General features: G+C 41.4%; 2 protein-coding genes across 3 annotated transcripts; one reads left to right on the top strand and one right to left on the bottom strand.

Annotated features, from left to right (window-relative positions):
- Nucleotides 1-4,692: 4,692 nt before the first annotated feature.
- On the top strand, nt 4,693-8,083 carry RB195_007402 (uncharacterized protein; the record flags this gene model as incomplete). 2 transcript variants are annotated; one of them, XM_064181004.1, is made up of 8 exons in its annotated part: nt 4,693-4,853; nt 5,655-5,657; nt 5,690-5,709; nt 5,782-5,800; nt 5,868-5,957; nt 6,847-7,006; nt 7,088-7,218; nt 7,927-8,083. In XM_064181004.1, the coding sequence occupies 8 exons, from the start codon at nt 4,693-4,695 to the stop codon at nt 8,081-8,083; spliced, it is 741 nt and encodes a 246-aa protein (XP_064037829.1). The 2 variants fall into 2 exon arrangements, with proteins under 2 accessions (XP_064037829.1, XP_064037830.1); XM_064181003.1 differs by adding an exon at nt 5,028-5,115 and having other exon boundaries at nt 5,655-5,709.
- Nucleotides 8,084-9,653: 1,570 nt separating this feature from the next.
- RB195_007401 (uncharacterized protein) lies at nt 9,654-10,859 on the bottom strand (the record flags this gene model as incomplete). The annotated part of the gene is made up of 5 exons (XM_013436181.2): nt 9,654-9,809; nt 10,081-10,198; nt 10,292-10,357; nt 10,425-10,639; nt 10,692-10,859. The coding sequence occupies 5 exons, from the start codon at nt 10,857-10,859 to the stop codon at nt 9,654-9,656; spliced, it is 723 nt and encodes a 240-aa protein (XP_013291635.1).
- Between the last annotated feature and the right edge of the window lie 2,513 nt (nt 10,860-13,372).

Raw genomic sequence — 13,372 nt, 5'->3', positions numbered from 1 at the left:
GTGCTTTGATGACACTGTGTACATAAGGATCCTCTGCAATAATCGGTGGTTCATGCACTTTAAATATGTACTTTAAATAGGTCTTTGTTCATACTTCCCAAAACTACTTTAAAATAATATTTGCCCACATTTTCTGGGAACATTCGCTACTTTGTAGTTCCATTCATTTCTACAAAACAGTAGTCGAAGGTTTACTGCAGAAGACCGAAATCTCGTTCTTAAACTCGCCCGATTCATTAGAACATCTTTTTCCTTCATTGGAGCGGTTTAGAACAGTGCACGTCGCCATAAAAAGTGGGATAATTAACTGGATAATTCGCTAAATCTCCTCGTAGTTTGTTAGTTTGGGAAACGTTTGCTGTTTTTGCGTCTCTGAATTGAAGTCCTAATTATGCGATGGTGTCTTGGGAGTTCGGTCAGATAAGCTAAAGCCAGTGTACCATGACGCAGTTCGGAAACATCATGGATAATACACAGTTCGGAGCATAGATCACGATATGAGAGTTAGTTAGCCCAGTTTACCCTAGTCGTCATGAAAAAAGGCGTGGGAACGCCGTTTGTTCCTACGAGTGCGTTAGAACGCACCACTCTTGTACGGGCTCCGATCCCTTCAACAGACTTTAAGGCAAATTTTACAGCTCTTCTGTATGAGTGCGCAAAAAAGTCAGTAAATAGTGATATCGTTCGCAATATTCCTACCCTTTAGAGCACTTCCCTTCCCAGAATCGCCTTCTTCGATTGAACAACAAATTTCGGGCCTTACTTGATGTAACTAGAGTCTAGACAAAAACTAGACTTCAGCATCTTCGTTCAGTTCGCTTAAGAATAGATTTACGGAAGTGTTCCCAACATTCTTAGTAGCTTTACCGTAACAAATAGTCTATTTGCTTCTGTTTAGGTGTTCGATATCGCTCACGCCCAGTCATTTATCCTACATTTTCTTCTAGTGGTGTAACTATGATCGAAATCTTTGCATTTTCTTTCTGTACTTGTTAGTGTGCAACAGAACCTACGTAAAGTCGCACAACTTTCACTTTGTATGGCGACAAATTATGTCCACCAGCCGTTCTACACTTTTTACCTTCGATACTGCTTCAGTTTCACGTACCCGGTGCTTATGTAGAAATTGCCGCAAATTAGGGAATTTTTCAAATATTCAATTTTTTTGCTGAAGAAAATATGAGTGGAACCATTTTTTGTTCTGTAGCTTTCTTCGCATATAGTTTTTATCTCCTCTCAGAATGCTGCCTTTTAGTCTTCATATCGCGTCGGCCAGAAATTCGATCCTGTAATCCCCCTTGTGTCGCTGTGGCTTTGATGTGTTTCATTTATCTTTTTTCATACTGGAGTTTATTTGATTCAAAGTTTATTTGCAATGAACTACTTTTAGAATTGTCTGTTCATTTATTTTACAGTATCTATCTATTTATCTGCAGCAAATGCTACAGTAATCATTTTTTTCGTATCGGATGCTGTGCTATATATGCAAAGGAGTCATTTTGTGTCAGTGTAATCAGATTTTTCTCCTAAATATTAGGATTGAAGTGTATGTGTGCCTGTCGTTAATCAATCCGCTTGGGACCCCGCACCACCACGTTCACTTCAATTCAAAAACATTTGAGGTTTGCGAACGTGTAACTGGCCTATACAACGACTTGCGGTGGCTAACCGATGTGTCAACTCGGTGTTTTTATCCTCCCAGACATAACAGGATTAGAGGGGAATAATGTCTAACCGCTCAGCGATTAGCTATTTTTTTTCGAAGAAGCGCATTCACCGTTGGTACGTTGAGCCGAAAACTTTGAATGCGAAGCTATAGAGTACACGATTGCCCTCAAAGGCAGGTATCAAGAAACTGACGATGTTGGAGTTGGCAAATATAGAGTTCGGGGTGTAGATTACGAATTCATAAGTGGCCCCATTCGATTCCCTCTAATCGCCCTGAAAACCGCATGGGAAACGGCGTTCATTCCTACGACGTACATGAAAACATGCCACACTTGTGCAGAAATTTAGGAAAGTACTATGTAGTGCCAAATTGAAAAAAAAAAACTAACATTACTGCTCATTATATTATCACTACAACTAACATTTAAAAAAAAACAAGCTATCAGTCACAGACATTTAATACCGTTGGTCAAGCAACACAAATGTTCTATACATTTTTTGTTGTATTGGTACAGTCTGAAAGTCGAGCGATCGGATCGAAATTGAATACGTAACTTTTCTGTTGTTTGGCATCACATTCGAACTAGGAAGTGTATTGTAATGTTAAAGAAATATATAATTTAAAGGAGAAATTGATCTGTAGAACAAAAGTTACAGTGACAAACAAAAGCAAAAAATATCTTGTACAAGTTCGACGCAGGAGTCAGGTATGAGTGGCATTAAAGGCATCACCACACGAATCTGAGGTGGTATGGATTTCAGGTGGAGTATTCGTATACGAGATCGTAGATTATGGAGAAGGGGGTGATTCCGTCCATTTCTTCCTAATTGCCGTAAAAACGGTCCGGAAGATGCTGTGCCGCACAGGGCTGACGCGCTATTTTCTACAACGCGTGCGATTGGAGTGCGCCAGCTTTGTGCACGCACAACTTCTGGGACGTTTTTTTTAAGGCAATTAGGAAGAAATGGACGGAATCACCCTACTCTCCATAATCTACGAGCCCGTATACGAATACTTCACCTGAAATCCGTACCATCTCAGATTCGTGGGGTGATGGTGGCCTTTAATCGAGTGTTGATACGAAGAAAGACATTAGTTATCCATGTTCCCATTTGAATATTATTTTCCAGCTCAAGATTTTGAAAGTACTCAAGAACTATCATAAATTTAAGCTTTTGTGGCGTTAGTTGAGTAATTTTAACCATTTCGTTTTAACTCATCTTGAGTGAATAATGTGCTCTTTCGAAGCGGTGATATACGGTAGCTGGACAGCGATTTCTTAATCACATGCGGTTTTCGATCAAAAGTCCTTTAGGAAATAGTTTAGTTTGATCAGATTTGCTGGTACGATTTAGCAGACATTTTCAGCATAGAATCAACTTTAAAATGAATGGATTCGTTATCATATCATATTGCGAATTCATGTACCCAAAAAACTATTTCAAAAGAGTTTCAAAAATGTCCATCACTATCCATTTGAAAGAGCTCGAAGACAAAGAAATAAGATACATAGATAATAGGAAAAAATAATAAAAAAAAAGTAGGGTAGTTGGATTCTACCGTGGTTATCTTGAACAACTGGCACCAATTTGAGTTGGATTTGAGATCTATGATCGGAACAAATTCTTGTTGATTGAATTCCTTGTAAATATATAGCTCAACCGTGAAATGAATTTGATGATGAACTTTTGTCGTTTGTTTTTGGTGTGTTTTATTGGACACGATTTTTAATTATCCACGGACTTGCAATGTCTCTGTTTCTATGTGAACTTTTTACTTGTCCTAAGAATTCAGTTCAAGATTGAATTTTTTTAAATGAAAGTCTTAAAATAGTCTTCTACGCGATTTATAGCTCGCCCTAACCTCACTAGGTTGCCACGTGGGAATGCATATCAATCAAAAAGCTACCTCAGACTTAAAGCCTGGGTAATTAAACCTTTATCTCCATAATAAATACAAATAACAACACTGGTTAAATGTTAGCGCAAAACTGGTGATTAAAGCACATGACCAAAGCACCAATAATTGAGATATAAGTCGCTAAGGCTTAAAGGCATCACCCCACGAATCTGAGGTGGTGCAGATTTCAGGTGGAGCATTCGTATACGGGATGGGAGACTACGGAGAGGAAGGTGATTCCGTCCATTTCCTGCTAATTGCCGTAAAAAACGGCCCGGAAGATGCGGCGCTGCAGAGGACTGGCGCGCTCCAATCGTACCTCTTGTACAAAATGGTGCGCCAAAACGAATGAAGCCGTATCTTCCGGGCCGTTTTTTACGGCAATTAGGAAGAAATGGACGGAATCACCCCCCTCTCCGTAATCTCCCATCCTGTAAAAGAAAACTCCACCTGAAATCTGCACCACCTCAGATTCGTGGGGTGATGCCTTTAAATCGTACGTATCATAGAGTGCGAAAGTACGGATAGTAGCAAAGGAAAACAGAGTTCAAGTGAATATTATGGGAGCATATCAGTAAGTGATCCACGATTCAGAGTATAAGTGATCATCAGAGAATGAATACGTGGTTAAGTTAAGAATATAAGAGAGGATGGATAGAATGATGATAAATGCAGAAACTGAAAGGTTTGAAATCAATGCACTAAGAAAGTATTAGCGCAACCATCCGCGCTCAAGCGAGAAGAAAGGAATGACTGTAGCAGCATCTGAAGTCTAAGCGCCGCGCAGCAGAAGTTCCCACCACTTAGTCTCCTATCAATGCTCACCATCTCCAAACAATTGCTACAGAATCCTATTGATTGCTGTAACTAACACGGTTTCAAGTTACAAGTAATCCACGAGAATAAAGTGAGAAGTAATGATGATTGAGGAAGACTTTGTCGTCAACTCTAGATTCTAGACCTCTCTTCTTTCACAACTTTTCAAACCCTAATTCGAGAGTCAGTTGTTCTCTCCAACTAGTTATCTTCGACTCTGCTTATGTGTAAAGTGTTACTCGTTTTGTTCGGGGTTAAGAGTTCACCAGTTGACCTACGTATCCAATGATCTTCGTTGTTGTTAAGATATGAAAGGCATAGAGAGGATCACCAGCGCCCTCGTACGTCATACTCAACTCACTGCCAGATATCCAAAAGTTTCACAAAGGACAACGGTGGTGTTATTAGGCTGGGCCACAGCACGAGACGAGAACCTCGCTAAATACTCGGAAATTTACGAAAAGGAAGGGTAAGTCGTCTCCTCTATTCTATTTCGCTATTTTTAAAAGCAGCTTGTCAGGAAATTGACGTGCTACGTAAATCACAGGGAAAACGTAGATTTCGGGTCTTAGATTACGGAAACAGGAGTAACCCTGCGCAATTTCTTCTATTCGTCCTCAAAAGTGGTGTGGGACGGCTTTAGTTCCCAACGAGACACGTTAGAACGCACACACTTGTACCCACTTTGGTCCTCTCAGCAGCCTATCTATTGGTTCTACTTGAGTAGACTGGTGAGGGGATCTTATTAATCTTGGGCCTCACTCGTGCATGAGGGCGGCGCGATTTCAACTGATTTCATAGCAAAGAGCGTCGTCTTCCACACCATTTTTGACTACGATTACGCGATTATTAGCGGAGCAACATTCGTTTCCTTAAAGGCATCCTCCCACGAATCTGAGGTGGTACGGATTTCAGGTGGAGTATTCGTGTACGGCATAGTAGATTAAGGAAAGGGGTGATTCCGTTTATTTCATCCTAATTGCCGTAAAAAACGGCCCGGAAGATGCAGGGCGTGCATAAAGCTGGCGCGCTCCAATCGTAACCCGTTGTAGAAAATAGCGCGCCGGAGCGCTCGAAGCCGTATCTTCCGGCCCGTTTTTTTCGGCAATTAGGAAGAAATGGACGGAATCATCTCCCTCTCCTTAGTCTACGATCCCGTATACGAACACTCCACCTGAAATCCGTACCACCTCAGATTCGTGGAGTGATGTCTTTAATCTACGTTCGTCATATGCTGCTTTTGATACACCTTGTTGCCTTTGTTGCTCAGGTTGTCCACTTTGCGCTTCACGAGCCCTTTCACAGGACACAAACGAAGCTTAAAAGTGAGTTTTTTTATTCATTGCCAGAAACCGTCCTTCAACCAGTGATGTGCAGAGTCTTTATCTTATTTCCAGCATTGTCGCGATGTCTCCGGTATCGTTGTTCATTTGAGATCGGTGCTCGTCCATCCTGACTCTCGCCTTGCATTGCATCTTTTCAGTATGAACGGTGTATATACGCTTTGTGCTTTGTCGTTGCAATATCCAGAGTTGGATGTGTTCAGAAGAACAGATGGAATCATATTTGACAGGTACCGAACTCATTGGTTGAGCACTGGATTGAGAAATATTTCACGTGGACTTTTCCAAATCTATTGTCGTTTGCGACTTCTTCTCATCGTGAAATAAAATTTTCGCTGCCTCAAATAATTCTTTCACATATTTCGTTCATTTCTTTTTTTTTCTTAGAAGTTTTTTCTTTGTTTCATTCACCGCCTGCATGCACAGCGCAAATTTTCCGAGCAGCTTCGGCAACCTTAACATTTCGACTAAACCCAAAGAGTGAATGGTTGTCGAAAATATTGGTTTTATCCACTTAACACTTCACTTCAATACAAAAATTAAATGCAAGAAACAATGAAAAACAAAAAAAAAACTAAACAGTTAGATATTAGTTAGTTAATTTAATTAAATTAACAATAATGAACAATTTAGACAACTTCAAACGCTCTGTATCTTCTGGAGCAAAAAAAATTTATTCTAATAAAACATTTTTGCTATTTTCTTCATTTCTTTGTGTATTTTGAAACTTGGAAAGAAAGTCTTTCGAATTATTACTATTTCCAATATCTTGATTTAAAAATATTAGCATTTTTTTTTGTTCTGCGATTATATTTGTGTTGCCACTAGCAGTGCTAGGATTTTTCGGAAAAAGTTTTGAACTGAGTCACACAACGTTAAATGATTTGCTACACTTCCGCTTTAGTTTCTGGAATCTGTTCAAGTGCAAAAGCGCGGTTTTGCTTTGGTTCCTATCATTTCTCTTTATATTTAGCCGTTGTAACAAAATCGACTTCAGAGCTCACCAATTTCTTTTCTTCTGGCGGAATCTAAAGTTGTAAATGTCTCCAGCAAATTTTTTTTGAGTTCTTGTAAACAAGGAAATATCGCCACTTTTATGGATAATTTGATTCGTTCCAGCTGTCCAGTACTTTTCGATGCCAGTAGTCCCCAGAACTTCACCAATTTGGCGAATACTCTTTCCAAAAAACTATTGGAGAATGCATCTATCGTTGAGAAAATCAAATTTTTCCTGTGGAAAGCATATTTCCAATTTGGGATACGTGCTTTTATTTTAGAGGCAAGCAATTTTGAAGATTTACTCTTTTTCAATTCATTTTCTTCGTCAAATATTGTGGTTTTTCATTGTATCTCTTTCCAGCAGGCTGTTCGAACTCTACTGAATATTCGTTTATCCAATTTTACTCCTTATCACTTTCTTCTTGATCATCCTCAACTACCTCGATACCTTTCTTTCATCTACTCTGACAAGGATCCGATTTGTCCTCCAAGGTGAGGTCCTTTTCTGTTCAAAATTCTGATGTGGTATAGGAGCTGGTATTATTGTGGCTCCCATCGATGAAGGTCCACAATTACACAATTAGTCAGGGCGGCTGTAGCGTAGGTAGGAAAGAGGCCCAACTGTGACTCTACGATCGATCGATAGTTGAAAACCGTTCTAGCGCCAACAAAACCTTTCATCCGTCCGGGGTCGATAAATTAGTATCAGACTTGTCTGAGCGGATAAAAACAATGACTTGAGACATTAGCAAGCCGCGGAAGTCGTTTAGGCCAACAACATACGTTCATAAAACCACAATGCTTCCGAGTTGCAGTGAAACGCGTTGGCGCATCCGTAACGGATTGATACGCCCGAGATCTGAGCTTTTTATCCTCTTTATTTTCTGATCCTGAGAGCATATTTTCGTGCGTTTTTTTTCGCCTAATGTGTGTGAAAATTCAAACGACTGTAGCGTATGTAACTGAAGCTGAAAATACTTGAAAAGATGTTTGGAACTGTCTTTTTCTCTCCATAGATAAGATTAAATGCATGATCCATCAGATTGCAAATATGAAATGGAGCGTCAACGGTTGCCTTAAACCAATTCGCATTCCAGAGGTAAAATGTGCCGGAAGTGCAGCTGAATTTTTCTTGTCTGTAAATTTTCATCAAGTACATTTTCCATTCATCGTAGATTCGCCACCATTTGCTCTTTATAGGACCATACAAGAGTTCCATGAGGCAGTGAAACAGGATGATCGCAAAGTGGATGTGCTGAGATTAACCGAATCCGACCATGTGGAACATTTCAGAAAACATCCAAAAGAGTACTACGCTATTGTACATCGTTTTCTTTCTTCACTGGAGCGACTCTGATTGTGTGTTCAATGAATAGGTGCTCAGGATGTGCTTAACTGCCAGCTTTTTTGTACAGTTGTAGTTACTTGACGCTTTTTTAAGTTTTAACGTTTCTTCTAATGTTAAAATTATTGGGTTTATGGCAGTTAGAATTACTTGCTGATAGGTGATTTAATGCATTAACTATCCTGAACGTCCGACTAAAGCCGGACTTCAGGTTTTTTTGCTGTTCGCTTCGCTCGCCTTCATCGATCAATGAGAAATAACAGTAGCGACATTTTTGTAAAATTAGAGCTGCTTTTTTCGATCAACTTTTCCTTCAATTTTTTTAAGTCGAAAATTTAAGCATAGATGAACGATTTTCCCTAAACGCTCAGTTCCATATTTGGAGAATATGTTTCTCTCAAACCTTCACAATTTAGAAACATTATTTGAAGTAGTTCGAGTTTTCTCCGTTCTCAGTTATTAGCAAAGAATAATGTGCTAACATGAAGACTAACATGTGAATATCACTATCGTAGTGGTAAAAATAACGTTCTACGTCAGATCGCGTAAACTGTTAGCTACTATGTGTTGTATTTGATCAGCCGTTAGCAGCATCAGGAGACATGTTGGGAAATAGATATGCGAAGGGACCACAGAAACCCATTCTGCAGCCTTGGGGCTCCCGCGCACCAATTCGGCGCAGTGGAACCCGTCTCTCCCCACTCTCTAGCTTCCTGGCACCATTTCGACCCTGTGCGATCCGTCCCACCCCATTTTACAGCTATCTGGCTCCAGGGCACGAATTCGACGCCGTAGGACCCGTCTCACCCAATTTTACCGCGTTGGGACTCCAGCGCACCAAACCGAACCCAATTTCACCGCGTTGGGGCTCCAGCGCATCAAACCTACGCCATGGTAACCGTCTCCCTCTCATTTTGGGATTTCTTGACTGAGATACACACATACACAGACGCACACAGGTGACAGACTACGCCCGTTATTATACAGGATGATAGTTTGCAAATTTGGAAGTATACATTCACATAAAAGTTTATTTACCCTCACTAACATATGAGAGAAACTAACTTGCCTTATCAAACACAACAGACGTTTCTGCTTAGCTTTGGACAATGGTGAAGAGGTAGTGTGCTCACCTATCACGTGCGTGGCGATGGTTCGGCATATCACGGCTGCAGAGTTTTGCATCATTATGGAGTATTTGCATCATTATGGAGTATTATTATGGAGTTTTGCATTATTATGCAGTTACGTAAGCGGCTGCGCTTGAAGCGGTAGAGATAGTGTTTGGTGTCGAAGTGGGACCATCGCGAACGCAACAGCACCGTGCTTCATGTCTTTTTGACTCTACTATAGCAGACGTCACCTCCGCCGAAGATGGATCGCGTTAGGGCGATACTATATGTTCGGAAACTGAGAGCACATTAACATAAAAACGAAAAACGTTACTATTTTTTCGACCAAGTCTTTATTACATCTTATTAACACTAATTATTATCAATGATTAATTATTACTAGCTATAATTATTAGCGACGTCCTCAATTATTAAACTACTTTCGATATTCTCTAGCTGTCTCATGGAACTTATTGCGGTGGTGAAAATCGTAGTCCTAAGTTGCTATCCTTGTTCGAATCCAGGGCAGCACCAACATACAACGGGTCATACCCGGGTACTCCAACCACAACACCCATTCCTTTACCTTCTCGATCACGCAACGTTGAATAGGAGGTAAGATCACCCTAAAAGAAAAGTTAATGGAATTTTGCTTGAGGTATAGTTGGGTCAAAACGACATGAAGCACGGAAAGTTGAGTAAGCGGATGCGCTTGAAGCTGTGCGGTGGAGACAGCGGTTGGAGTTGAGGTGGGATAATGGCGAACCGCAGAGATGGGTGGCAGTAGCGAGGATCCCTACACGATCCCAACCGCGCCGCTTCTGGCGCAGCCGCTTACGCAGCTGTCCGTGCTTCATGTCGTTTCAGCCCGCCTATAAGCACGTAAATGAGACACACCAGGTTCATCAGTTGTTGATATAAAGGCCTTCTTCGTTCGCGAATGGACTGCGCTTTCGTTCGGTGGTAATGGAGAAGAGCTTTTTCGCATTCAATTTCGGATGACGTCAGGCATACACTGGAAGTTGTAATCGTCATGAGATGCGAAAGTGAAATGACCTCTTATCAGGCTGTTTTTCGTTCAAATACAGCTGGATACATATTCTGGTACCGTTTTGCCGCTTCGAGAGTGCTTTCTTGGTCGTGAGCGGAAGTGTCGATCCCTTTCTCGAAAGTTCTGCAAGAAAGCTCGCATCCTTGCTCATAGTAACTCATTCACTATAACCTAGCGGAGTCGGAACCACCTCTGCGTGATAAAGTGAAGATTGATTGGGTCCATATTTGGAAGCGGCAGGAACATCCCATTGATTTCTTTCCTGTTATTCTTGACCATCGAATTCAGAGACATGAGTCGGCCGTCGCTGGGAATTCCCCAGCCGGCATCTGCTCCTGCGTCTCGTTCCGTGTAATGATAAAATGCTTTCGGCACGCGAAGATGTGAACCATCGCCTACAGGAATCTAAATTTGCACTCATAGATGTTTGTTGACCGATTCACGTACAAAGCATCACCTGCATGTAGGAAGCGGCAACGTCTGAATCTTTGATCGAACCCATCCCAAATTTCAATTTCCTCCCATCGTAATTGAGTTCAGGTCTGGCACCTGATGTGTACCCAGGGAGCTCTTCATAGCATTCCACGAGGTGGACCACTATCAACAATTGAAGGAAACGAAGCATACACTTATGGATCAGAAGGCAAATAACGAGACTGCAAACTCTGAAATAATAAATCTCTCAACAATATTCCGGTAATATAGCATGTACACGATGAGGGGACACCAAGTAAAGTCGGGTCAAAACGATATGAAGCACGGTGTATTTGCGTACGCGCTCGAAAGGGTGATGTGGAGCCAGTAGTTGGAACCGAGGACCTTCGTAAACTGCAGCGATGGGTGGCCCCAGCAAGAGTACCAGTACGCTCCTAACCGCTACGCTCCACCGCACCGCCTTGAGAGAAGCCGCGTACGCGATTGCGTACGTGCTTCTGTCGTTTTGGCCATACTTTGTTTAGAGTAACGAAGTTCATGAGAGAAGGTAAACTCTGATGTGGAAAGAAATGAAGAGCTGCGGAGTAATTCCAGAACAAAAAAAAAACACGTTTACGTAACCGTAAGCACTTAAGCGCACTTCCAAATCAAGCTAGTCTCTTCCAATTAGCGAAAACACTAAGAGACTGAATGGGCGGGAATTTTAAAAGAAACTGTACTATGTGTGCAAGACTTAGGGGCGAGATAGGTTAAAGGCATCACCCCACGAATCTGGGGTAGGTAGTATTTCAGGTGGAGTATTCGTATACGGGATCGTAGATTATGAAGAGGGGGTAGTTCCGTTCATTCCTTCCTAATTGACGTAAAAAAGGGCCCAGAAAATAAGGCTTCGAGCGTTCTGGTGCGCTATTTTCTACAAGGAGTTCGACTGTAGCGCGCCAGTCTTGTGCACACGCCGCATCTTCCGAGCCGTTTTTTACGCCAATTAGCAAGAAATGGACGGAATCACCCCCTCTCATATATCTACGATCCCGTATACGAATATTCCATCCGAAATCCGTACCACCTCAGATTCGTGGGGTGATGCCTTTAACAGAGAAAATTATATCTTCTTCAATGTCATCCTTGCCGTTGTTGTTGTTTGAAACAGAAATTGGACCTCTAGGGAACATATTGGGACCCACGGGTTATAAACGAACGGACAGAGTTTATCATAACGACTAAAACAATACCGAGAAAAATACAATTCTAGAAGATCTCCTCTTTGTTATGGAATAGTAGTCACGCCGTGAAACGTGAAATCGATGTGATCGTCGTTGACACAGTGGATCAGCACCTTCTTCGAAAAAAAAAAATCTTATTCTCGTATGCAGCAAAGAAAGCGGTGTTGTTCGCTCAGCGGTCTCGTCTCCCGTTTATTCGCTGAGTCTTCGTCTTCTCAATGTCTTCGATAACGTTTCACAACCCAGCTTTCGTTTTTTTAAGGAGTCGTGACGTCTCCAGCGGCGGCAATCGCCGTAGACAGGGAGTGGAGAGTAAGCGCTAAGTGCAGACCCATCACCAAGGCTGGTTAAATTAGCTAATTACTCTCGGCGCTATCTCATCAACTTTGTGGCCTTCCCACGAATCCCGCAAATCGCGACGATTCTGTAGGAGACGCGGCACTGTATGTAATAAAAAAGATGTGCATAAAATCTTGAAGATTCAAAGGTTCGAGATCTGAAGTAATAATTTGAAGCCACTAATGTTCATGAATAAGTAACAAAGTACTATATATACATATAATACATATTATACTTTGCATTTAAAGGCATCACCCCACGAATCTGAGGTGGTACGGATTTCAGGTGGACTATTCGTATACGGGATCGTAAATTTTGGAGAGAGGGGTGATCCCGTCTGTTTCTTCCTAATTGCCTAAAAAAAACGGTCCAGAAGATACAGGTTCGAGCATTTCGGAGCGCTATTTTCTACAACGAGTTCGATTGGAGCGCACCAGAACGCTCGAAGCCGTATCGTATCGCAATTAGGAAGAAATGGACGGAATCACCCTTCTCTCCATACTCTACGATCCCGTATACAAATAATCCACCTGATATTCGTACCACCTCAGATTCGTGGGGTGATGCCTTTAATTTTATTTGCATTTTTACTTACACAGTCAATCAATTGATCCACTTTTTATATTACTAAGATGTCGAGAAAGGGATGACGTGTTTTTGCTATGTTTTTCAAAAGTCATTTATTCGCTTAGAAAACAAAAATTAGTCAATGATATATTGCCCATTTTGTTCGATGACTTTTTTTTCCATTTTTCAGTGAGCTTCATAGTTCCTCGTTCTGGCTAGAAGGATCGGATTGTCTTTATCGGCGAAAAAATGAGTAATGTGCTGATTTACAGCTTCGTCTGAATATAATTTTATAAAACGAAAGGAGTATTGAAAAGAGTGAAACAAGTGGGAGCTTAATGATGCAAGATCATAGAAGTATGGTGGGTGGGGGGACCCATCTCATCTAAGCCTCAGAAATTCTTGACCAGTGATCAAACTTGTGTGTTGCCTCGCCCCGTCGTGATGAAACACAACTTCTTTATGATTAACGAGGTCTGGACGTTTCTGGATGGCGTTGACATTATTGAAGGGCATTTTCATTGTAAATTTCGTCCGATTTCGATTTTCCACAACCTCTGCAGCACAGACGATT

Source organism: Necator americanus, chromosome I (genome assembly GCF_031761385.1).
Source record: "Necator americanus strain Aroian chromosome I, whole genome shotgun sequence".
Lineage (NCBI taxonomy): Eukaryota > Metazoa > Nematoda > Chromadorea > Rhabditida > Ancylostomatidae > Necator > Necator americanus.
Note: the sequence above shows the minus strand (reverse complement) of the source record. Positions and strands in the feature narration are given on the sequence as shown.